A 24,485-nucleotide genomic window follows, 5' to 3' on the forward strand; every position below is an offset into this window, starting at 1 on the left:
TGGATGCCAATAGTCAACCAAATAGTGAGACTGTCGCGTTACTTCGATTAGATGGGACCATTTCCTGTGTCTGCACTAGGATGATAAGGATCAGATTTACACAAGACCGTCAATGCGGTCTCCCTGAGGTCAGTCTGTGTCATTGGAGGGACACAAAATATCCGTGCAAGGCAAATCTCCGGACGTCACATCAAAGGATTGTCACTCGATCATAGCTGTGGGCAACGTAACACGATGACGCGGAAGTAAGCCAATTATCCAAGCTGATTGCCAAAGCTGTCAATTATCTCACGCTCATGAGCAAAGCACAACCCGCTTCAGGCAAGTTACAGCATGCCACAATCGTCGCTTGAGAGGATCACCTCGGCGATGGCCAGGTAAACTAAAGCAAGTCTACATACAGGAACACGCGGTCTGTCCGCGCTGTCAAGGTCAAGACTGGTAGAATAGAAGAAAAATCCCAACACTGATCCCTGCTATACGCGAGTGAAGGAGAGGGATATCAAAAAATGCACGCAAAAAAACGCCACCAACCCTGCCGTGACGAAAAGGGATGCCTCAAGTCTATGCCAGCCCCATGATGCCTAAAGAAAGTCGTCGTAAAGATGCGGTCGTAATATGTGCAATGATGACTCGTCCGGTGCGCCGCGATATGCAATCATGATTTCGGTCTGTTGGGCAAAGAGCTGCCCTACCAAGGTCCAACCCGAACAGGTGCTCCGTATGTACCAGACATCAGCTGGTTGAGGATGGAATTAGGGTCAGAGGCACCAGCCGGTCCGGAATTCGCGCTGGGGTCCAACCAGCCAACACTCGTAGTCATGGCATTGATGGCGTAAGCGAGCCGGCCGCCAGATTGCTCGTTGTGTCGTGACAAGATCTGGTCCCATCCCCCGCTGTGCAAGTTGATGCCTCCAGCCCTCTTGGCTGCCTCGTTAATAACAAGAGCCCAGGCCTTGGAGATCTCCTCGTATGCGTTTTCCTTGTGGTGTCGATACGTCTGGGGTTCCCAGTCGGGGAGCTTGTGGATAATGTTGGTGGCCTCATTCAAGAACTCGAGCGACTTGGTGGGCTGAGTCTCGTTTGGTGGCAGAAACTGGGGAGTAAAATCGGAGAGGGCGTCAATCAAGGCCACAAGGGGCTCCTTGACTCGGTAGTAGGTGTATTCGGGACTCGTCTCGCCATAGGGAACTGCGTTACTCAGTTTCTCCATATAGCCCTGCAAAACCTCAACAACCGACGAAACGGACGGGCGAGGGGCCCCAGTTTCAACTTCATGGCCAATGTCGGGATGCCTTTCGCATATCCTCTCGAGGACAGTCCTCAGCTGGGCAGTATCGAGAGTCTCGAGGAGTCGAGGGAGAGCAAGGGGTCGGCCAATAACTTCGTTGGCACGAATCTTTTTCGAAGGGCGGGCGAGAGGTCGGGAAGAGATAGTGGGCGAACTCCGAGGAGACATGGTCTCATCACCATCTTCATCGGCTTTTCGCTTGCGGGTGGCCATGTTATGAAAGGGTGATACTGGGGTGAGGTTAGTGGCAAAGAAGACCAAGGGGTAAACAACACCAAGGGAGATGGAGCGAAAGGGATGAAAAGAACAACTCACAGGATCGCTGGGGAGAGAGACGATGGTTTTCGTGCTGATGAGGAAAAACCGGAGGTTGCGGCGAGAGCAAGACGTTCATGGTGAATAGAGGTGTATTTCACCGAACGGTACTCGACCGACAAGTTCGACGCTGGCCGACGAGGGAATAAGCCGCAAACAACAACGGTAATCACGCTATTCGAGCGTTTCTGGGGATAAAGATGGTTTGATGGTGACGAATATGTTTGTTTGTAGGTAGGTCGTCGATTGCTGAGACGGCAGCAGGAATCTCACAAAGTGGAGAGTTTCGTCGAAAGGCAAAAGTGGCCGTCGGCGGCGATAGTCAGGGGTCCAGCGAGGCGATTCAAAGGTCAAAGGAAATGATGCCGAGGGCCGGTATATGTTCTGACGAAGGGTCGAGCTCGGGCTCGCAGAGATTGAGGTCGAGGCGAGAGAGGACGATCGGGGGGGTTGATGGCGTGAAGGAGGGTTTTGTGAGGTTGTGAGGTGGAGGAAGATGAAGGACCCGCGGACGGGGATTGGAGTCGGGGTTGGGTTGGGCTTTGAGGGAGTTCCCAGGCTGTTTTTGGTTCCGTTGTCTGGGGCTAGCGTTTTTTTCGCCTGGGCTGGCCTGGGCTGGGCTTGGGTCACGGGCGCCTCATTCGCTAACAAGGGCCTGCCCGTCCTGGTTGGTGTCCTGGGCCACAGGTTAAGACCCACAGGCCACCAGTGAGAAGCTGTCTAGGTGCCTAGGCTGCCCGGGGCATCGCTAGCCGCACGTGACAACTCGGCGCCGTTCAGAGCGGCCATGGCGTCGAACGGAGCCGCTACAGTGGGAGAGTGGGTGATTAGTGGGGGTTAACCTTGTCGAGGTATCATCCAGGCGGACTCTTTTCATGCGTTGAAGTATTCAATTGCACCTCTACCTCTGCCATGACTCCCTTCCTCACCTACAAGCAAGACAGGTTCTCCCCTCCGTGACAAAGCACCTGTCAGAGTTGCGGAAGCATACCGCCTCGTAAGCCACCTCGCACACGTGTCAGCGGAATGGCTGGCGGGTCTCTCGGCCTGCCGGTCCCGGCTGTCATTTGCTGGCGCCGCAGTGCAAATTACGGAGGCACGCACCCTGAGGAGCTGAGGGAGCAGCTGGGCCCGGGCCGCTCGACGGGGTCGGGGTCCTTGCCCAATTCGTACCCCGTCCGGCGGTCTTTCCGGCCGGCGACGGTCTCGGCGTCCTGCATCTGCACTCTTCTGTCGGCGCCGAAGCAGCAATTTTTCCCAGGTAGCATCCGGCGGACCTGCTCCTTTCCTCGGAGGCTTTCTTTCTTTGTTCTCAAAAGTGCTTGCGACAATTTATTACTAGGGCCTTCTGAGCCACGCCAGATGTGACAAAAGTGCATCTGGGCTGGTGGCCACCATCGAAAGCTCCGGGTCAAGCTGGGCCAATCCACGGGCGTCGCTCCTTGGTCACCCGCATGTCCAAGGAACCGACGATGTGGCTAGCAACGCCCATTTAATGCAACGACGTAAGCGCTGGCCATTGAGAGCTAGGCCAAACACTTCGGCGGTCACGACGAGTTGGGCCTTTTCCATTCAATCCCAGTTTCTTTTCTTTTTTTTTTTTTCGCCTCCAAGAAATCGCCTCTGAAACACGCATTCTTTCAGCCAAAATCGTCTGCTTGCAGAGGCGTCAGTCTTTGGCAGCCACTCTTCAATTTCCGCCCTCGACGCCAAGACTCTCCTGGCGTGAACCTTTGAGCTTAGGAAACCACCACGTTTTATCGCATGCAATGTTACGTTGTACCTTGTGTTGGGAGTCAAAGCACAAAGAATTTCCAGGGGCATCCCTCATTCGGGCACGTGCGGTGAATTGAATGATGGGCATTTCCCTGTTTATTCATTGTCAAGTTTCAGACGGTCGATCCAGCTGCCACCTTGTCGCAGGTAGAGATGCCTCAGATCCCTGCCTTACAAAGCAATCGTCCCGACATTCTGACTCACCGCCAAGGGATCGAGAAGATGCGTTGGCAAATTCAACATCTGCAGGTCGTCGCAGAATTTTCTCTTTCAAGTCCATCAACGTCTTTTCAGTTCCAGGAGGTTGGTGTGTGATGTCTTGAATATCCGACATCTCATTAAACGGCATTTGCATGCCCCGCATCCGGAGGAATTGCAGGGGTCCAGCCTCCGGAGGGTGGACCCACATTCGCCGATAGGTCCTTTTCTTATCTTATCGCAGGAGAAAGACAGGAAATTTTCCTGCGCTTCGAGGCTGGTGTTGCTTCGTCCAGATCAACCAGTCCAATCAGCACAAAATGGCGACAAAAGAGAAGAAGGAGAAAAAGTCCAAGTCCAAGGCCGAAAAGCCTGAAAAGTCCGCCAAGGCGGAAAAGACTGCCGAGGTCGAAAAGACCGAATCGACCCAAGATGTCGACATGGCCGACACCGAGCCCACGCCCTCTTCGAAGCGCAAGATCGATGTTGAGGAGATCGAAGTCGACTTGACCGCCCCCGAGCCGCCGTCCAAGCGCGCCCGCCGTGCGCTCAAGAAGGGCAAGGCCCTCCCAGCGAAGCAAGATAGCGACGATGAGAGAAAGGAAGGCAAGGACAAGAAGGATGCGAACCGGTCAGAGCACAGCGTCTGGATTGGCAACCTGCCCTTCTACCTCACGTCCGTCGAGCTGCGCAAATGGCTCGTGGACAACTCTGGAGAGGTCATCTCCGACGAGATGATAACCCGAGTCAAGCTCCCGACCAACAAGGAGCCCGGCCGCGACAAGACTGCCAAGCCCACCAACAAGGGTTTCGCCTACGTCGACTTTACAGACATCGGACCCAAGGTCGCCGCGATTGCGCTCTCCGAGACAGAAATGGGCGGGCGAAAGCTCCTCATCAAGGACGCCAAGTCCTTCGAGGGCCGCCCCAAGAAGGAGCCCGAGCCCGCAGCTGTTGGAGAGACCCCCGAGGCCAACGCGCAGGCCACCAAGGAACAGAAGAAGGAGGCCAACGCCAGCCGCAAGATTTTTGTGGGCAACATGAGTTTCAAGACGACCGACGACGACCTACGCAGGAACTTTGAAAAGTGCGGCGAGATCGAGTGGGTCAAGGTGGCCACCTTTGAGGACACCGGCAAGTGCAAGGGTTTTGGCTGGGTCAAGTTCAGCGAGCCCGATGCCGCGGCGTGGGCTGTCAAGGGCTTCGTCAAGATCAAGGAGGAGGTTGAGACGGAGGAGGACTTCAAGGACGACGAGGACAAGGATGAGAACCAACAGAAGAAGTACAAGATGCGCAAGTGGTGGGTCAACCGGATGCTGGGCCGCGAGCTCAAGATCGAGCTGGCCGAGGACGACCAGGTGCGGTACAAGAAGCGGTTCGGCAAAGACAGGAAGGCGGATGATAGCAACAGCAACCCTCGTGGTCGACCTCCACCCAGGAGGAACGACCAGGCACCCGGTGAGGCCAAGACCGAAGGCGGAGTGAAGCCGCTCAAGGAGGCCGAGGATATTGCTGTCGCTAGGTTGACAGGCGCGGTGGTGAAGCACACAGGCACCAAGATGACCTTTGACTAGAGAAGCCAGTGGGAGGGAGGGGCCCCAATTCACGAGTTCAAGATACCCCAGTTTCAAGTCCACCATCCGATGCAATAGTGAATGAATGAGACGTCACATGAGATGCGAGCCTGTGGGTCGTCTTTGGAATCACGGCCATTGCTCCACTGCCCGACTCCGGGTGGCCGGAGGTCCGGTGCGGATCCGACTTCCCCGCATTCTGTTCCGTCATGTTCATTTTAGGATATAACATTAGCATACCTGTAGAGCATTTAATCGACTTCTCCAGCTTCGTTTCATATAGCAAGTCATCATGTATGAGTCTCAGGTCACGTTTGTCATGGACACCATATGTCCTTGGTATGCACTCGCTCATGGCTATGCTCACAACTCATCACTGACTCTGTCTCAGGACATATCTCGCAAAGAAGAGGCATGAATCTCGCATATATAGCCAAGATACAACCCGTACATGATCGTCTAACTCTTCTTCAGGCTCGATCACGCTCTTGACCAAGTCCGTTCCTCATCCTCTTCCACCATCTCCTTCACCCTCCATTTCTCCCCCTTCCAGCCAAGCCCCAACCGCGAGGCCACAATCCCAGACCGTGCCGCGCATGCCCTCCACCACAAGCACAACGACAATGCAACCGCTCAGCAACTCTTCCAGGCACACATGCTCTCCCTGGCGGAACCGCTAAACGTCCCGCTCGGTTTCACAGGGCCGACGGGCAACTCCTTTCCCGCTCACCGGGTTATTCAGCAGGTCCAGGAGGTATATGGGACGGACACTACGAATAAGCTCGTGGATGCGATATTTAGGCTGTACTTTGCAGAGGGAAGACATCCTGGCGAAGATGAGATGCTGATCGAGGCTTGTGTTGAGGCTGGAGTGGATGAGAAAGAGGCCAAGAGCCTGGTGGAGGACAAGGAGAAGGGTGAGAGAGACACTAAGGAGAAGATTAGAAGTATAGGGATGGATATTGATTCGGTGCCAACTGTGATTATAGAAGGACGTAGGAGAGACTTGACGCTGACGGGGCTGAAAGAAGTTGCCGAGTATGTGAAGGCCTTCGGGACGATCACCAAGGAGAGCACTTAGCAGCAGATATCAAGCCAGACAAGAGTCACAAGTGATAATAGGTCAAGATGTACATTTCTCGTTTCTTGGAAAGAATGTCGTTACGTAAATACATGAAGGGATAAAAAAGGACATGATCAGTCATATCTCATTACAAGTCATAGCCACTCTCTCCAAGACGTCCATCTCATAGCCAGTGAAGCAACACTGCTCATGATCGGCTAAACATCAGAGGTACCAGCACACTCCGACTTTCCAGCCCTCTTCGGTCTTCCATGACCATGCCGGGACCAAAGGCGGTACCCAGGTCCCGGCCAGCCAGGAGCCGGCACGCATTGGCCTCACCCACGCGCGGCGGCTTCTTGCCGTGGCAGAATTCGCGGCTTAGCTTTGTCAAGACCGCAGCCTTGGCTTTTTGCAGGGCGCTTGTCCGCGCGGCGGCGTCCTCGGCGAGCAGCCGGTGCGCCTCCTCCTTTTCAATGTTGCGCTGCACAGGAGAGATGCCCTCGTCTGGGTCTGAAGCAGCGCTCCGCCTCTTAGCAGGGTCATATGTGGTGGGCTGGAGGAGGACGGGTTGGGGGTCTGAGGCGAGGATGGGGGCTGTGATGTTGGGGACGGGAGTAGAGGGTCGGAAGTCGTCTTCTTCCAGTGACGGACGGAGTCTCGGTTTGGATAGCTTGTGGCGATGGGAGGGAGAGGGCATTTCAGGGGCATCGTCATCTTCGCTGCGATGCTTTCTTCTGCGGCGACGGGATCGCTTCTTTCTGAGTTTCGTGCTGAAGCTCACTTCTGATTCTGTAGGTGCCACTTGAAGAGGAGCAATGAACTCGTCTTCGAGGGGCAGCTCCTCGATGACATCTCTCTCCAAGTCGTCAAAGGGGAAGCCACCGAGGTCCATATCCAAGAGCTCGCGGCTGGCAGCAGCAACTGCGGCACTAGGGCTTGGTAGATGCTCAGAGCTAGGGCTTGTGACAAGACTGCACTCGGATGGAGTGGCCAGGCTGCTGCTGCGAGACCAGGCGTCGTCGGTATCAATAGGTGCCAGGACGTCATCCCAGTTACCATTGTCGGCGAGGACGACACTCTCAAAGTCAAACTCCTTGACCGTTGGGCGATGAGAATTGATAAGGGTGCTCAACTGGGGTGCGTTCATAGTAGCATTCCGGATCTGGAGGTAGCGCAACTTGGGGAAGTGAATAGGTCCTCTTGTTGGGGGAGTAGGTAATGGTGACATAGGGGATGTGACTTCGTGGAAGAGCTTCCTTGATGCGCGAGGAGGTGCAAACAAGGGGTCAGCGGCCAGTGCAACTGGACAAGGTCCCTTGCGACCAAGCCAGGTAAAGGCAAACTTCTCAAGGTTGGGGGCAAAGGTGCGGATGTACTCGTCGATGATCTTGAGGTGATCACGACCAGGAGACGGTCCGTAAAAGTCCCAGGAGTCAACAGAGATGGAGAGCTTGCGGATCTGCCTCCAGCGACGACCGGCAGAAGGAACTGTTCCAAAACCATTGAGGTGACGTAGGTAGTTGAAGGCGGCAGGGTGAAGGGAGGAGAGTGAAAGCTTGTTCAACTTGGTCAAGGGGGCACGCTCAAGTGAGATACGCAAGCTGATGAGGGCATAGTCGACAATATCGCGGCGATATCGCTCTCTGGGGTCCTGCCCCGGGCATCGGATAGTGAGATGGCGCATGTTAGTCAAGTTGCGCATGGCATTGATGAAGCTGGGCACGTTGGTGGCGGCGTGGAAGAGAGGAGGATACTGTTGGGTGAGGATATCGCCAAGCTCAGCGTTGGCGTACTTGGGCCGGGACAGGACAGAGCCCATACTCGTGTGAGGCGTGTATAGGAAGCATATCTCATTACCAGACACTGGATGGATGAGAGGAGGGAGGAAGGTGGCGTCTGAGTGAGGCAGATAGAAGGTGAGATGTTCGATGTGATGACCGATACGGGCGAGGGCGGCAACGCGGGCTGGTCTAGTAAATGTCGAGGCCGAGAAGGAGACGTGGACACGGGTGAAGAGGCGCTTGGTGACGAGATTGCAGCAGGCAGATGAGGCCTGACGGACGGCGCAGATGTCCTCGGTTGAGAGGTGAGGGAGAAGGGAGTCCTTGATGTGGTCGCTCCTCAAGAGGGCGAGGAAGAGCTGTTCTGTTGATGAGGACATGTTGATAGCATGTCGCGGGGGAAGAGGGCTCTGATGTTGATGTTGGTTGGCGATGATATGTTGTTGTTGTTGTTGCCTTGGTGTTTACGTATCGATCCTCGTCTTGAGAATTGCCGGAGATGAGTATGATAATGATGTAAAATGGTATGATATCAATGTTCAAGAGCCGAACAGGCACAAGATGGTTTGAAGCCTGACTCTTGGGAGGTAGACGTCCTTTACCCGTTGCCAGCTCTCAATTGAGCAGGACGAACAAGAAGGTAGTCGTCACAAGAGACTCGATGTGATGATTGTCAAGAATGGAAGCAATGTCGCAGTGTCAAAGAAGTAAAGGCAAGTGTCTTGAGTTGTAAGATACTACATCAAAGAGAGAAAGGGTCCGGCTCACGAGCGCCGGGTCCGGGCGGCCGAGATATATCACCTCATGTCCCTTCCTCAGATCAGCCTCGCCTTTTTCCACCTTTGGACCTGCAAGATCCAAAGAGAGAGGGGCGAGCGAAGCGAACGGGAAAAATGGGATTCCCACCAGCCATGCCCAGTCTCTCGACTGCTCTAGTGCCGAAGCCCTCCTGCATTGGTGCCATCGCGAGAGGGCCGCCTTCGCCGGGCGACGACTGGTCCGCGGTGACTCAGGCTGCAAAGCTGCATGTCGCGGGACCCCGGCAGCAGATGCGGCTTGGTGGAGCACGAGGATCCGTCGAGGTTCAAGCTTGAAGGCATCGCGCGTTGGAGGGCTGACCGGCCGCGCGCTGCGCTCGGGTGCTGATTGGCCCGCTCACCGTGGTGCCTCGCGATGGCTTCTCCATGGAAGAACATGGCGGTGTACTCGAGGGATACCTGCAGACCCCGTCTCTGCGCTGCAGTCGAGTCTCGTGGCATGGTGATCGATGGCCACTCGGAAGGCCTTCTGCAGGCTCTTTTCCTGCAGAACTCACGTCACCACACTGGCCGTCTTGCCTCTCGCCGTAAAGTCTGCTCCGTCCTCGGTCAGGCCTCCCGGATCATCACCAAGTATCCCACAAGTACCTTCGGATGTTTATCGATGGATCTGTAGGGCCCAAGGTTGCAGCGCTTCCCCGAGTGTGGGGCCGTCACCCACCCGCGCCTTGGAAACATGCATATGGCATCTGGCCAATCGTTTCCGTGTCCAACGACGCGACAGACGCGTTGTTTCAACCGACTTTGTCGCGCTGTGATAGGCTCATTCGTCTACTGTCGACTTCAACCGCGATAGACGAGTTCGGTCCAAGCGGGAATCGAGTCCCTTCCCAGAGACGGGACGGGACGAAACGAAACAAAACGAGACGAGAGGGGGATGCTACGCCCATTCTGCTGGGCTAGGAGAAACTCCAGTTCTCGTTTTGGAATCTGTCAGGTCCCGATGCTGCTGAATCTGGGACTGTCAAGCAGACACTTGGCTCCATACGACATGAGCTCCCTCCCGTCGAAACCAAGCTCATGGTCGATCAAGCGCAAATCATCCTCGGTCCCCTCGCAGTCTAGATGCAAATGCGCGACACACACACAAGTCCATTCGGATGCGTCACGTCGCGCCACAATGATATCCATCCATTCGCCTCCATCCATCCATCCATCCATGTCTGTCCCATCACATCGCCTATCCTTGCTCTGCCCAGCCCAGCAACAACTAGGCGACTGACTGATGGATGATCCACTAACCAACCAGCCAACCCTTCTTCCCAAATCGAGCAGATGGATGAAAAAGCCGCAAGCCTAAAACATGCATCCCCATTAAGCTTCTTACCAACGTCCCTGGCTTTCTCTGTCCTAGACTTCTCCACCTGAGTGGCACAGCCCCCAGTGGCTCTTCGCTCTCCGTCCTCGAAACGCGTCGAAACATCTCGTGGCACGCTATGTTAGTCCCTTTTTCTCCCTGGAAGAATTCCTACCTGGGCCCTCGGTTGATGGGGTGCTGTGCTTGGTCCCCTTGTCACACGGTCCCAGTCATGATGCCTCGAGTGTTGTCCAATGCCTTATACCCAGATGGCTCTTGTTCATCGGCAGACCTTGTCCCATGGCGTCGGAGGGCTCCGAAAGTCTGGTTTGAGAGTTTTCATCTTGCAAGAGTTGCCTGATTCTCAAAGCCTTTGCACTTGCAGGACAAGAAATATGCAGTATACCATCCAAGCGATGCTCAAGACTTCTCCTTTCTTCCTGCTGTTGCCCACCCTCAGACTCTCTCCCAGCACAGATTTTGCACATGACCCTTGTCATGGGGCCGCATGGGACAGAGACACATGCCATGTGCCAAGTGGTATCAATGAATGTAAATTCCCCGTCTATGATGTCTCCCCCTTCAACTCGCTGTCCGTGGTATATATGCAAAGTTTAGTAACATCATGCTTGCCTTGAGTTATTGGATCTGAACCGAGGAGCCTTGACACAATCAAGGACTGTGTTGTTTCAGAAAGCTTTTGTTGATTGCCGTCGCCACATTCAAAGTCTGTCTGTGGCAGGCGGTGGGTATCAAAGTCGCCAGCCCCAGTCATCCATCTAGTCCAGACGAGTCCCGCTTCGGCGAACGTCTCGGTCCTGGTTTACCAACCAACTCCCGTAGCACCCTCTGCTGCGAGGAAACCGTTTCGTCGCCTCATCGTCTCTTGCTCCGCACCAACCATCTCCGTCATGCTTGATCCCCAATTAGAATGGGGCTCTATTTTCCCCTGCCCCTACCTCGTCCACGACCTCCTCGTCCACCGCGTCCGCCACGCCCACCTCCTCTAGGTCTTGGCCCCTGAGGCGCGTTGCCGTTGTTTGGCTGTCCACGGGAGCCCTGCTGAGGTGGTGGGGGTACATTGTGGTAGTCCCTTGCGGGAGGTTTTCGAGGAAGCGAGGGGGGAGGCGCTGACGGCTGCGATCCGTACGACGAAACGCCTGGTGGAGGAGGTTGCCCATAAGCTGTTCGAGGAGGTGGCGGCCCGGGCGGAGGAGGTCCAGGAGGGAGGGGGGGCTGGACAGGCGCTCCGTTCTGTCTTCCACCTCTCCCCGGTCTGCCATTTTGGGAGTTCCCATTCTGCGGCATCTGAATATTACTGGCCATTCGAATCTGTCCCAGTTGTGCTCGCTGCTTGATAGGCCTGTGGCCCAGAAACTCCACATCCGAGTCGTCACTTTCTGAGTAGTGAACGTTTGTCGTCCGCGCAGCGTGGCCGCGGATCTTGAGCTCGGGAGCGCGCGTCGTCTTGCCGGTTTGCAGCCCTCCCGCCGTATCCTCGATAGCAGCCAAGCCACATTCAGGGTCAATGTATTGGTCGCGGTTCTCGATCGACCAGGTGGGGTTAGGTACAATATCGCGACGGCGCTTGCAATCGGCGGAGAAGTGCATATCACTCCCACAAAGGGAGCAGGACGCTGGGATAGACACAACCTTCTTGATCGTCAACGCGTCTGGATGAAACGATCGCCATAGCAGTGTACAGTGTTCCTCAAGGTGGTCTGCCGAACTGCACACTGCGCAAGCAAGTCCTTCCTCCTTGGTCAATGCCAGCTTCTCGGTGCAATGAGCTGCCCCGTGGCCCAGTTGGCGGCACTTGTCGCATCTTTGCCTCGTGGGGCAGCAGATGTCTGCATGTTCCAGACTTCCACAAGACGAGCATATTAGCGTCGGGCAACTGGGTGCCAGGTGCGTACTCCGACCGCAGAGAAGACACATCTGAGTAGGATCAGTGGCCGAAGGGAAATATCTGCGCTGCTGCTCCAAAGCTTCCGATCCAGAGGGGACGTTTCTCTGGGTATCGATTGGCGCATTGTGCGTGTTTGAAGATCCTGATGTTTGCTCTGCGCCAGATGCTTGGTTGCCATTTGCCAAACCTTTATCCAAGGATGACGACGCCCCTTCATTCGCGTTTGACGCGGCTTCTCCGCCCTGCTCCTGTTTGCTCAGGGTAGGTTCGTATTCGACTTCGCTCTCAGAGTTGGCCGCATCTCCGTCGTCCGCAATCTCGCCCTCGCTGATACTAGAAGTGCGCGAGTGTTTGCGCTTGCGGCCAGTTTCTTTGTTGGGCTGTTTAGCCAGCCAGCCGTCAAGTGACCCCTGCGAAGGTCCCTTTGGCTTCGATGGCTGGAGGCTCTCCAGGAGAGCAGCTAACTCGCCTGTGCTCTCGAACTCTTTCGCTACCTGCTTAGCACTTCGTCGCTTCTTGGGCTTCAAGCCCGCATGGTGCTCGATATAGTTAGCATACGCGGCCTGGGTCAAGGAAGGCGTGATAGCATGGCTCTGTTCAGAGTTGAGGCCGTGAAAAGCCCGTACCCAGTCCTTGAACCGATTCAGCCAGGAGCCCTGCTTGCTAGTGAGGCCAGGAACCTGGAAACTAAGCTCGCCTCGCTTATAGACAGGAATTTCACCTGAACTCTCAAGCGCCGACTCGCTCGGTGTACTTGCTTGCGTGGAGGACTTGTTTGTGCCTGTTGAATCTCCCGTAGGCTTCGATTGTTCAGTCTGGTCTCCAAGTTGTGGGGATGAGTTCCCTTTTGTAGAAGATGCCTTGTCTGCATCGCGAGAACCCTCCTCGCCGACTTGGACATCTTGGGCATCCTCTGCTTTCACTCCTGCAGGCTCTGATCCGGCAGTTGCTGTCAGATCAGTCTTCAGGCGCTTGGACTCGGGTGCCGTTGTCGATGGTGAATCGTGAGAGTTTGGCCCTTGAGCATCGTCCAGTGACCTCTTCTTGCTGACCGGGACAGCCTCATCGTCGCTAGACATGAGGTTGATGACCTCACCGGGATCAAATTCCTTAGATGGCATCTTCGGAGAAGCAAAGGTGTATGTGAGTGCAATGCAGCAAAGGAATGAATCCCCTGCAATCAAGCTAGGGGCAAAGGGTCAGAGGTTTGCAAGAAAGGTTTGTCAAGCTCCTCAAACACTCTAAAATCCCAAAGCCTGAGGCTTCAGCCTCGGAGAAACGGCTCCAACCGCAAACTCTCCAACGGCTCGGCCAGATTAAGGTTCCCCACAACTAACACCTAGTAAAGTCTCAATCAACAATGTCCAGGCAGAAATAGAAGGGTGAGACGAGTGTATTTATCCCAGCCAAGGTCTCGCCGAGAGGTGGTGCGATGGATCCAGGCATCCACGGCCTGCACTGGCACATGGGAAACAAGGACCTTCGAGCTGAGATAGGTTGGTAGGTAGGGGTACATGGATGCACGTACCCGTGATGCTGCCGGATGTGAAGCCACGATGCTTGGTTTGCGAGGGCATGTGCTGAGGCGGCGAGTGAGGGAATGAACGCGCCTAGTGGCCTTCCAATGCTTGGCCCAGTGAATTGAGAATCGAGCGCTGCAAATGAAGTGCGCTGAACAGGATTTGTTGCGTCAGGGGAGAGATGCGAAATGAAAGCTGTGATGCTATCGATAACGATGAAAGACTCGACCCTGTTTTGCACAAGCCAGCCAATCAGAGGAGGCTACGAGTGTCTCTGCAATTGGCAGTTGCTCACTCCGGCACTATCCCCGAGGATTACCCAGCAACAATCCCTTGCTCACACTCAATGCCCCCGGCCCTGTATGCTACGACAAGCATGCGACGTCAGCCGATATTCAAGATCTCGCGCCGACTTTGTACGTGCACAAACGTGGCAGTGACTGATGCATCAGACGTCTATTGTTTGATGCCCTCGTCAGCTTGACGGAGACAAGAAGCGGCCAAGCACAAGTCGGTCAGAGTGAGACCCATGCTTCTCCTGCTTTGACATGCCATGCCACGCCATCTTGCCGTATTCTGTTTCCCATCTCGGGTAGCCCAGAGATTTTTATATCACATTGCAATCTCGCGGCGAAATCTGGGCTCAATCTCTTCAGATCTCGCTTCCATGCTTTTGCTCCCTTTCCACCGGTTCGTCACCGTTTAGTGAATCATTGCATCCTAAAAGCTTGGCCCAGCCTTCGCATCGTTCAATCTCCAGATTTGCAGAATCGCCATCTAGTCCAGAATCTCTGTGGCATATCGACTCAGCATCGACGGCGGCCCTTCTAGTGCCTCGTCGTCCGTTCCATTCGCCGATCACGTGTGCCCTAGAACATCTGGAGCAGTCTGGAGCGCTTGGCGTCCCAGGCCAGATATCACTTGACTCGCCTCGCTCTGGGGACAATTCGGCCACTGTTGCCCTCTCCGAACTTTGAGACGGGAGAATCCCTGCTCTGGTTGAACGGTTGGTCTTATTTCTGGACACCACGAGACGAGAGATTCCCCCGTGCTACGGTCCCCTAGAATCCCCTGAAGCTTCCCTTGGGCCAACCCCACGGACTAACTATCCTCCAGCGAGCTACTGCTGCAAGTTCGCCCGCTACGCCCGCTAATTTCAGCAACCCCTCCCCACCCGGAGCCTGGTTCGTGCATTGCGTGTCCCTTCTGGTGGTCCGGCTCCTTTCGTGAGAGTGGCTCCTCCTGGCTCAAAGCTTCCACATCTGCTCCTGCTCCTGCTCCTGCTCACGGGGGGGACTTTGGATCTTCCGTTTCGGCTTCCCGTCTCGTCCTTGCCTCGACTTCATTCGTGTCCTTCTTTTCAACATCCATTCTTATCTTCGTTAACAACCCAACCCGTCGCGTCCGACCTCTCTGTCTCATTATCTAGCATCACCATAAGCATCTCGCCTCTCACTTTGCCCTTGCATCCGCCTCGCATTCGCCCCCGGACACTTTTCCGTGACATCATTAGGGGGAGCCGCTGCAGCTGCATCCTCATCTTTCTCTCAACTCAATCCAGAAAAACCGCCTGTCTGCCATCATCGACAAAGGCAGTGCAAAGCCCGAGCATCCGCCTCGTCGCGAGCCGTCCTCTCCCACCGATCCCTCCCCTCCTCCCGCCCGCTTCACGCTTTTGCGTCGAACCCCGTCAATACCGCCAAGCTGTCTTCCCCAATCTTACTCCAGCGCACCGTCTCCTACGACGCGGGTACCAAACCTCCGCGCCGGGGCAGCATCTACCTCAACATGCCCGACCGAAACACGGCGGCCGGCGCTCGGAGGAGAAGGTCTAGCAGCATCCTCCAGGTCTACCATGAGCCTCCCGAGACTCTCGAGCAGATTAGCGACCAGGCTTCCCTCCCTAACCTCAACGCCAACTGGACCAACGCCAAAGGTATACCTGGCCTCCACATTCTGCACTTTGCTTCACTTCGGGCCGCACGCTGACATGAACCTTGCTGACAGGTGCCTGGACTATCCACATTGTCCTGATCGCTTGCTGCAAAATCATCTACGATGCTCTCCCTGGCGTCTCCCAAGAGACCTCGTGGACACTGACCAACATGACCTACATGTTTGGCTCCTACATCATGTTCCACCACGTCCGTGGCGTTCCTTTCGACTTCAACAGCGGCGCCTTTGACAACCTCAATATGTGGGAGCAAATCGACAATGGCGCCCAGTACACGCCTACCAAAAAATTCCTTTTGGGCGTCCCCATTGCCTTGTTCCTCGTCAGCACTCATTACACACATTACGACTTGACTTATTTCATTATTAACTTGCTTGCTGTCTTGGGTGTTGTCATTCCCAAGTTGCCGTTTGTGCGTTCCCGCCGTCTCAACCCTTTTCCAGCCGTCTGCCTGCATCAGTCAGACTGCCTATTAAACTCTATTCTTACATGCTAACGTGTCAACAGAGTCATCGGATGCGATTCGGGCTCTTCTCAGGTGTTCCGGAGGATTAGGAAACGGATGAGGAAGCACAATGACTACTACTACGGACCGAACTTGCTCGACTGGCGTCAGGGGCGTTAGGAAAAGACTGTGTTTGACAAGAAAGAGATTGGGAGATATCACAAAATACAGAATGGGGATGGAGAATGTGCATATTAATAGCGAGCATTATCTGTTACGCGACTGATGGCGCTAGGTACGGTCGTTCAGGGGTAGCTTCGGAGACAGCAATTGGATTTGGCATCAGCAACATTTTCCCAACATTTTCCCCTTCGCACAACCGGTTACGCATGGACTCGCACGCAATACGTTCATGGCGCTTACTGCGGCTGCTATCATGACGGATGATATGGTGCTGTTCTCGGCGAATTTCGCAACGTATGGATCATTCAGTCGGGACCAGAAGGGTTGAACAAGCTTGAGCGAGAGCGCCATAGAAGTCTATGGACTTATCAGGCTCTTCGGAAATCCTACCTGGCGTGAACTGAGAAGTTGAGGCCGCAAATCATGACGAATTGTGGTGCGTTCAAGGGAACCTGGACTTCCTCTCGCTCGGTTCAACAGCAGCAAGTGGCTGGAGTCCAAGCAGCATCGGAAACTGGTTGTTCAACTATATGACAAGATGAAAGTTATAAGAAGAGGCCAAATTGGCTACTTCTCCTTGAGGGTTCCTCAGCTTTCTTCAACCTTGGACAGAGCCGAGACAACGCTCTCCCCTTTGGTGCACTCAGTTCCCCCTTCTTTATTAAGTTAATTTTTCATCTACCTCACTATCCTACATCGATATTCACCATGAGGTGCAACGTCTTGGTCCTCTTGGCCTTGACGAATGGCCTCGCTCAGGCTGTTAGCATTGGCCGGCATGAGGATTCCGTCAAGGTCCATGGGCATACACATGGCAGCTCCTCTGAGCCAGACGTCAAGGCCGCCATCAAGGCTGAGGCTGACGGTAACCAGCTTGAGCATGAAGCCATAGCCCGGATCAAGAACAAGGGCAAGGACCAACGTGTTGATCTCCTCATCAAGAACCCTGCGGGAAAAGGCGAGACTCTGACGGCGGAAGTGTTCACCCCCGGCACCAACCAGAAGGACCGGAAGGAGTCAGACCCAAGGGGCCAAGAGACATCCCAGGACGAGGATGCGGTTGAAGAGGCAAGGGCTGCTGCTCAGCGCGAGCAGCGTGAGATTGAGTGGAGGCAAAGACTTGACAAGGAGGTCGCTGAGGCACGCAAGAAGGTTGACGAGCGTGAGCGTGAGCGTGAACGTAAGGAGAAGGAAAAGGAAAAGAAAGAGAAGGAGAAGGAAAAGAACAAGGACAAGGCCCACAAGGAGGGCGAACATGATCCTCTTCTACACGTGGACCCCTGTGAAGGCGTTCACCACCATGGCTCGCATCACCACCACCATGACTGCCATAGCCATAGCCATCACAAGTCTCATCATCGCCATGGCTCTCAACATCACCATGGCGGTCATAATCACCATGACTATCATCATCATCACAACCACACTGGACATCACCACCACGGTCACAAGCACGGTCATCATCACGGCCACGGTCACGTTCACGGCCACGAGCATGGCCACCGACACGGCCACGGACATGATCACCGACATGGGCATGAACATGGACATCGACACGGCCATGAGCACGGCCACGGCCACGAGCACAGCCATGGCCACAGGCATGGACATGAACACGGACATGAACATAGGCACGGTCATCACCATCACCATGGACATCATCACCAACATGACCATGGACATCATCACCGCCATCGTCACGGTCATCAGCATGGCCATGGCCATAGCCATGGTCACAGCCACGGGCATGATGAGCATCATCGACACCATGAGCACCACGGCCATCACCATGGACATGGTCACGGACATCATCATGGCCATCACGGCCACCACAGTCATGATGCCAGTCATCACGGCGGTCATCACGGCGGTCATCACGGAGGCCATCACGGCCATCACGGTGGCAACCATGCTGGAGCTGGTACAGGCCACAACAACCATCATGGGCATCATGGGGGCCGTGGCGGTAACCGTACCGATGCTAGCAACCACAGCGAGGGGCATTACGACTACACTCATACTCCCAAGTACTATGATCACACGCACTACACCACTCATGAGCCTACGCTGAGAGCCGACTGTTCTGGTGGCAGATGCAACCGCAAGCCCTGCTGCAAGTGCAACGGCCACTGGGCTCAGCCTGGCTGCTGGCACTGCAAGAATCATCAGGAGTTCCCTGGAGACAGCTGCCCTACCACCACTACCACCACCAATACTCGCTTCAGCACCAGGTACTCAACTACCACCCGCACTGGTGCTCCCACCTACACCACCACGACAAAGCGCAAGTATACCACCTCGACCAAGACCTACGAGCGCAAGAGCACCACCACTATTACCCCTCAGATCACCAAGGCTCCCAAGCCAGCAAAGGAAGCCAAGGGCATCGAGGTCCCCAACTGGCAGCCAAAGAAGGATGGCAAGGGCTACAAGGTCCCACAAAGTTACGATGGCCCCATTCCTAAGAAGGAGAAGGAGGCAGCCAAGGAGGTCCTGTTGGAAATTTGCGCCAAGATCGAGAAGGGAGAGTACAAGTCTGACAATGTCTGCGAGAAGATCAAGGTGGAGTACAAGGGCGAGTACAAGGATGAGGACATTTGCGAGAAGATCAAGCACTGTCCACCCTATGGCAAGGCCCCTGCTCCAGCTGCGGTCCCTGAAGACATTTGTGAGAGGGTCAAGAAGGGGTACTACAAGCGTGAGGAAGTCGTATGTGATCAGATCCGAAAGGGACTGTACACGGGTGACTACAAGAAGGAGGAACCTTTCTGCAACAAGATCAAGCACTGCCTACCCCCGATTGTCCCTGCTTCGGCTCCAGCTCCGGCCCCAGTCCCTGAGGACATTTGCGAGAAGGTCAAGAAGGGGTATTACAAGCGTGAGGAAGTTGTCTGTGATCAAATTCGAAAGGGTTTGTACACGGGTGACTACAAGAAGGAGGAACCTTTCTGCAACAAGATCAAGCATTGCCTGCCCTACTACGCCCCTACTCCAAGGGAGGACATTTGCGCAAGGGTCAAGAAGGGAGACTATAAGCGCGAGGAAATCATTTGCGTCCAGACCCAGAGGGGACAGTATACTGGCGATTACAAGAAGGATGAGGTCGTCTGTGAGAAGATCAGGCACTGCCTACCGTATCATGCCCCGGCCCCCGTTCCCGTTCCCGTTCCCGCTCCTATCCCCGCGCCTGCTCCTAAGGAGGATATTTGCGAGAGGTACAAGAAGGGCGAGTACAAGAAGGAAGAGGACGTCTGCGTAAGGATCCAGAAGGGCGAGTACAGGGAGGAGTACAAGAAGGAGAAGGATATCTGCGAGAGGATCAAGCCTTGCCAGGAGCATCACTACTACAAGGCCCCAGCTCCGATCCCCGCGCCGGTTCCTGTTCCTGTCCCTGCCCCCGAGAAGTACAAGTACGAGGTCAAGTCAGAGATCGGCTACAAGCCCGAAGAGAAGGTCTTCTACAAACCAGAGGAGATCATCTACAAGGAGGAAGAGAAGATCGCCTATAAGCCGGAGGAGAATGTTGTCATTAAGCCTGAGGAGAAGATTGTCGTCAAGCCCGAGGAGAAGGTTATCATCAAGCCAGAAGAGAAGCCTGCTCCTGCCCCTGTCCCCGCCCCGACTCCAGTTCCGGCTCCGGCTCCAGCCCCCGCACCCAAGCCCGCCGAGGAAAAGCCCGGCGCCAAGCCGGAGGAGAAGAAACCAGAGGAAAAGAAGGTGGCTACTGTCACTCCGGAAGAGAAGAAGCCTCCTTCCGAGGGCAACGCCTTTTCTGGAGGTAAGACGTTCCGTGCTGGCGATGACAACCCTCCGGACGTCCCGTTGACCGTGTCCACCTCAGCATCGAGCCACGCCGCCGCCATCTCGACCGCCGGTGCCGTCTTCTTTGTCGTCGTCAATCTGCTCCTGTGAACCTGAGTGGATAGATCAAGTCAAAGTCCATAGGGAGGGATGGAAAAGTTAGTTTTCTGATGCGAGATGTTTTGGGGCACGGCTTTTATCTTGTCGTTATAATGGTAATGGACTCTGGGATGCATTTAGTAGGTAGGTAGGTAGGACCTAGGGAAGAAATAGACGGGCCCTCGAATTGATCGTGGTCTCCTCTTGATGCATGCAGCATTGATGATCATGTCAAGTCAGCCTCGGATTGCAAATTCCCCCGTGTCGTCCGGTGATTCGGTCGGCCGAGCATCGGACATGTCGCCGGCAGTAGGCGTGACTTGGGCTCGCTTCGTCAGCCGTGAGGAGAAGGAAGACAGAAACAAACGTCATTTCCCACATGTAGAAGATATAGGCTTTTTAACTCCGAGCCACCGATGTCGATGGTGTGGACTGCCACTGCCAGCCGTGTAGCTTTTATTGGTGGGCCGGAAATCGGCATTGAGGTGGGAGAATGGCGAGACGACGTCGACTCGGTTTCCGAGGATCTTGAGATGCATATAAAGATCCAAAGAGAGTCATTGTGTTGATGAAGCTATACCCATCCATCTCAAGCCATCTAATCAATCAGTCAACCCCATCGCCAACATGAAGGACAACGTTACCCCGCTGTATACCAGCCCTCAACTGGGCGCCAAGGTCTCGACATATTCCGAGCAGCACTCGACGCCGCTGCCCAAGTACATCAGCGATTACCACGCCCACATCTCCTCCACCCGTGATGATTCAGAGTACTTGAGCTCAGGCTTCCAATCCCAGTTCAACATCTTCCTTGCCAAGTCCATCGGTGCCAAGAGAGGTAAGTTCCAAGCTCTGCCGAGTCAGATATTCGCCAAGTTTACTAAACGGGCCGTTGAACAGTCCTCGAGATTGGCGTCTATGCCGGGTTCTCTGCCCTTGTCTGGGCTCATGCCGTTGGTCCAGACGGCCAGGTAACTGGCTTGGAGTACGAGCCCGAGTACGCCAAGCTCTCCAACGAAGGGTTCGCAGCCAACGGCGTCAACAACGTTGAAATCGTCGTCGGCCCTGCATCTGAGACGTGAGAGAGAGAGACGCCCTGACTCACCGAGAACAAAGAATGCTGATTCGGATAGGCTACCAAAACTGAACCCCAGCAAGCCGTACGACCTCGTCTTCATCGACGCCGACAAGACGGGGTACCCGGGTTATCTGAGACAGCTCCTCGAGGGGTCTCAGCCCGGCAGCGCAAATAGGCTGCTCCGACCGGGGGCCCTCATCGTCTCGGACAACGTGCTGCGCCGGGGCCTGGTTGCGGATGACAAGGCGCTCGGCGACGAGGAGCTCACTGGCGACCGGCTCGCCAACGTCCAGGCCTTGAGGGAGTTTAATGACCTGAGCTTGAGCAACCCGCGACTGGAGACGTTTGTCATACCTCTGTGGGACGGTGTCAGCGTCACCAGACTTATTGATTAGATTAATTGGGGTGCACCAGTTATGTGTGACTTGATCCAGGTGGTTCAAAGGGGTTGTCTCAGGCTCAGTATAAGTTTAATTTGATTGAGTACACGTTAATGCTGAACAAATGACAACAAGCAACATGGAGGTGAAGCATCTCCTCGGTATCATATCTGCAATGTACAGGTGAAAAGAAAATGTCATGATATTCATATTTGCGTATAGAAAAGTAGCTCTATAGAGCATTCTGGGGTATTTCCTTTGGCTTAATCCAACAGTAGTCATTAGTCCACCTCTTTCATCTTCTCAACAGAATCCATAAACTCAAGTAAAAATTGCAGTGTGCCTCTTCTCAACCCACGTTACTTAGTAGCGGGTAGGGGAGGACTGGTAGGCAGCCATCTTCTTGCTCTCGCGGCTGCGGCGACGACGGCCCGAGCAGCAGGTGAAGAAAACAATGATGGTAGCAGCCAGGGCGAGGACAGCAGCGACAAGGACGAGCCAGATACCGACAGCCCACTCAGCGTTGAGGTCGATGTCGGCATTGTTGACCCGTCTCTTGACAATGGCGAAGCCAGCAAAGTCGCAAGCCAGAGCGACAATAGTGACAAAGAAGGCCAGGAGGGCGACGAGCGACGACATGAGAGAGCCCAATGTGCCGGCGCCGAGGGCCAGGAGGAAGGCGATGAAGCAGAGCCCGGTAGCAACGGGGTGCAGCACCATGACATAAGTCAATGCCTTGGCCGTGTTCTCAGCAGCATCAGAGAATTCGACGACGTTGCCTCCAGCAGCGTTGTAAATGACAGAGGCAGGGTTGTAGCCGATCTGCGACTTGGAGCATTCATCGCTAAGGGCTTGTTAGTACGATGTTGACAATTTGGAGGCCATCGCCTCAACAATTGGGTTAAAACTCACCCGCTCTCTCTGAGAATGCAGTAACCAAAGGTGCCAAAGTTGATTGTCGTTGGGGTCTGGCTAGTGTTGGTCCGGGCCAGCTCGTTAAGGTCGACCTTAAGGATGGCGATGTCGTTGACTACAGGAGCAGTAATGTCAACGACGATAAGCAAGACTGTCGCTGCGAACAGCAAGAAGCCGCCGAAATGGTGGATGAATCGTCCAACGCCCATTGTGATGTGGTATATAGTGCGGTGTAAGAGTAGAACACGCTATAGTATGGATGATACAGCTGATGCTAGAAAACAAAGAGATACGATGACCACCCAGCAAGAAATCGAGGTCGTAGACGGCCAAGATATAAGTCGCGACACAATGCCGCTACTCAGGGCAACAAGCATTGCGCAGCAGATGGAACGGCGGTGCTTGGCTGAGACGTCATCACCAAGCCCTGTTTTGGACTCGTCCGTGCCGAAACCCGCCATGCAGAGAGCCAAGCCATGGTAGTGATGCCCATCGCGAGGGACAGGTTCTACGACGCAGTGACGTAGATATGGTGGCTTTGTCGAATCGTGGCTAATCTGCCGGGGTGTGGGGTCGCTCGATTATGCCTGATTCGGGCCATCTTGTTGTTGGTCTTGACAAGGATCTTTTTCCTTGGGACGTGTGCCGTCGCTTTTCCAACGTCACACGTCCAAATCCTTGGCTGATCCAATCGAGTCCAGGAGCCTAGCGAGGTGAAGTGAATTGAGGTGCTCAGTCTTGGAATGATCTGCTTGATCCATGGCGCAATTACACCGAGACAGCTTCCTCTTCGTCCTCGGCGAAAACCGTCTGGGCTGCCTCATCGCCGCGTGATACCAGGGATGAACATGATCATCGCCTCAGGCAAAACTAATGCTAATTCGAGGTCTTCTGGCGTGGAGATGCTTAGCTTAGCCATGAGTTGCGTTGCGCAACTGGCTAAGCCTCAGTCGAGGAGCTGAGATTCGTCTCCTGTTTATGGGTCTTGTTTGACAGACTTTTCTTTTTCTGTTGTCGGCTGCTCGATATCGTCCTCCAGTTCGACATCTTCTGGCTCATCATTCTCTGCAGACGCCTCCTCTTTCCCGCCAGAGCGTCTGAATTTGCTCGGGATCCCGTTCCGAAGTGCAAATCGCGCGGCAGCATTGGAATTTCGTGATGGCTGCGCTCCAAAATCGGGGGCCCATTGCTTCAGTCCCGTCGTCGCCAATGAGTCGGGAAGCGATTGGTTAAGGGTCTCGGAAATAAAAGATTTTTGATCCTTGATAAAATCGGGCCATGGTCTGCTCAATGTCGACTTGGCGCTGAGCTGATGTCGGTAATCAGGAGACGGAGACACTTCGACAGTAAACACCCTTTCCAAATCTTCTTGATTGTCTTGCTTGAATGTATGTCGACTTTCGATTACATTCAGAAGAGTCCCAAACCCTCCAGCACTGGCCTTGCGTTTTTCGTTCGCGGGTGTCGTGGACTTGGTCGGTGTCTGGACGATCACTTTATATGGGCTACTGGTAGTCACTTTGGTGGCCGCTGCAGCATCTCTCATCAACGATATAAAAGAGGCATCCTTGCCCTGGACAGTGTATGGTTAGCACAACTAGCAAGCCTCTTTGCTGATAAGGATGCCTACCGGGATGGCTCTAAAGTGTTCGACCGGCCCATGCTTCTCCAGCAACTGAAGAATGGACCGCCTCTCGGTCAACGTGACTGGCGGTGGTGAAACGGCAATGGATACAGAGCGCCTTGCTGTTTCCTGGGCGCGCACAACACGTGCAGCCTGTGCAGCGGTAGCCATGGCGCAATTGCTGAATTCGATCAAGGCGAGCTCGTAGAATAAAGAGCTTGTCCTTCTTGGTGGTGAGCAGAGAAGCTCCAACAAAAAGAATGCGGGCGGATGGCAGGGATCAAACTAGGTCGGCTTGGTGGGGCCGAACCGTGCACGCATCCCGCGTCTCCAGCTCCTTCCTTACTTGCGCGATGCTCTTTGACTTGAACCTTCAACATTCGAACCTTTCATAAGCACACGACTTTGCGACCTGCTCAGACATCGCCTTCAACTTGTTACCAACGCAATCTCTGATTGAT

At 54.6% G+C, this 24,485-nt stretch overlaps 10 protein-coding genes across 10 annotated transcripts; 5 read left to right on the forward strand and 5 right to left on the reverse strand.

Annotated features, from left to right (window-relative positions):
* Positions 1 to 691: 691 nt before the first annotated feature.
* Positions 692 to 1,685, reverse strand: NCS54_00704500 (Tethering factor for nuclear proteasome STS1; the record flags this gene model as incomplete). Its single annotated transcript, XM_053152483.1, has 2 exons — positions 692 to 1,521; positions 1,607 to 1,685. The coding sequence occupies 2 exons, from the start codon at positions 1,683 to 1,685 to the stop codon at positions 692 to 694; spliced, it is 909 nt and encodes a 302-aa protein (XP_053008458.1).
* Positions 1,686 to 3,900: 2,215 nt separating this feature from the next.
* NCS54_00704600 (Hypothetical protein) lies at positions 3,901 to 5,154 on the forward strand (the record flags this gene model as incomplete). Its single annotated transcript, XM_053152484.1, has 1 exon — positions 3,901 to 5,154. The coding sequence occupies one exon, from the start codon at positions 3,901 to 3,903 to the stop codon at positions 5,152 to 5,154; it is 1,254 nt and encodes a 417-aa protein (XP_053008459.1).
* A 292-nt stretch (positions 5,155 to 5,446) lies between these two features.
* NCS54_00704700 (DSBA domain-containing protein) lies at positions 5,447 to 6,235 on the forward strand (the record flags this gene model as incomplete). The annotated part of the gene is made up of 2 exons (XM_053152485.1): positions 5,447 to 5,493; positions 5,629 to 6,235. 2 exons carry the CDS (start codon positions 5,447 to 5,449, stop codon positions 6,233 to 6,235), a joined length of 654 nt encoding a protein of 217 aa, XP_053008460.1.
* A 190-nt stretch (positions 6,236 to 6,425) lies between these two features.
* On the reverse strand, positions 6,426 to 8,381 carry NCS54_00704800 (Hypothetical protein; the record flags this gene model as incomplete). Its single annotated transcript, XM_053152486.1, has 1 exon — positions 6,426 to 8,381. One exon carries the CDS (start codon positions 8,379 to 8,381, stop codon positions 6,426 to 6,428), a length of 1,956 nt encoding a protein of 651 aa, XP_053008461.1.
* A 2,674-nt stretch (positions 8,382 to 11,055) lies between these two features.
* On the reverse strand, positions 11,056 to 13,146 carry NCS54_00704900 (Hypothetical protein; the record flags this gene model as incomplete). The annotated part of the gene is made up of 1 exon (XM_053152487.1): positions 11,056 to 13,146. The coding sequence occupies one exon, from the start codon at positions 13,144 to 13,146 to the stop codon at positions 11,056 to 11,058; it is 2,091 nt and encodes a 696-aa protein (XP_053008462.1).
* Positions 13,147 to 15,333: 2,187 nt separating this feature from the next.
* Positions 15,334 to 16,124, forward strand: NCS54_00705000 (Hypothetical protein; the record flags this gene model as incomplete). The annotated part of the gene is made up of 3 exons (XM_053152488.1): positions 15,334 to 15,481; positions 15,553 to 15,958; positions 16,007 to 16,124. 3 exons carry the CDS (start codon positions 15,334 to 15,336, stop codon positions 16,122 to 16,124), a joined length of 672 nt encoding a protein of 223 aa, XP_053008463.1.
* Positions 16,125 to 16,835: 711 nt separating this feature from the next.
* On the forward strand, positions 16,836 to 20,039 carry NCS54_00705100 (Hypothetical protein; the record flags this gene model as incomplete). The annotated part of the gene is made up of 3 exons (XM_053152489.1): positions 16,836 to 17,409; positions 17,468 to 18,093; positions 18,156 to 20,039. 3 exons carry the CDS (start codon positions 16,836 to 16,838, stop codon positions 20,037 to 20,039), a joined length of 3,084 nt encoding a protein of 1,027 aa, XP_053008464.1.
* Positions 20,040 to 20,654: 615 nt separating this feature from the next.
* NCS54_00705200 (Hypothetical protein) lies at positions 20,655 to 21,500 on the forward strand (the record flags this gene model as incomplete). The annotated part of the gene is made up of 3 exons (XM_053152490.1): positions 20,655 to 20,865; positions 20,928 to 21,105; positions 21,161 to 21,500. The coding sequence occupies 3 exons, from the start codon at positions 20,655 to 20,657 to the stop codon at positions 21,498 to 21,500; spliced, it is 729 nt and encodes a 242-aa protein (XP_053008465.1).
* Positions 21,501 to 21,848: 348 nt separating this feature from the next.
* NCS54_00705300 (Hypothetical protein) lies at positions 21,849 to 22,609 on the reverse strand (the record flags this gene model as incomplete). The annotated part of the gene is made up of 2 exons (XM_053152491.1): positions 21,849 to 22,329; positions 22,398 to 22,609. The coding sequence occupies 2 exons, from the start codon at positions 22,607 to 22,609 to the stop codon at positions 21,849 to 21,851; spliced, it is 693 nt and encodes a 230-aa protein (XP_053008466.1).
* A 767-nt stretch (positions 22,610 to 23,376) lies between these two features.
* On the reverse strand, positions 23,377 to 24,228 carry NCS54_00705400 (Hypothetical protein; the record flags this gene model as incomplete). Its single annotated transcript, XM_053152492.1, has 2 exons — positions 24,031 to 24,228; positions 23,377 to 23,973 (listed from the first exon to the last, which is right to left on the reverse strand). The coding sequence occupies exons 1-2, from the start codon at positions 24,193 to 24,195 to the stop codon at positions 23,377 to 23,379; spliced, it is 762 nt and encodes a 253-aa protein (XP_053008467.1). The 5' UTR covers positions 24,196 to 24,228.
* Positions 24,229 to 24,485: the final 257 nt, after the last annotated feature.

The sequence above is a fragment of the Fusarium falciforme genome, chromosome 5 (assembly GCF_026873545.1).
Source record: "Fusarium falciforme chromosome 5, complete sequence".
Lineage (NCBI taxonomy): Eukaryota > Fungi > Ascomycota > Sordariomycetes > Hypocreales > Nectriaceae > Fusarium > Fusarium falciforme.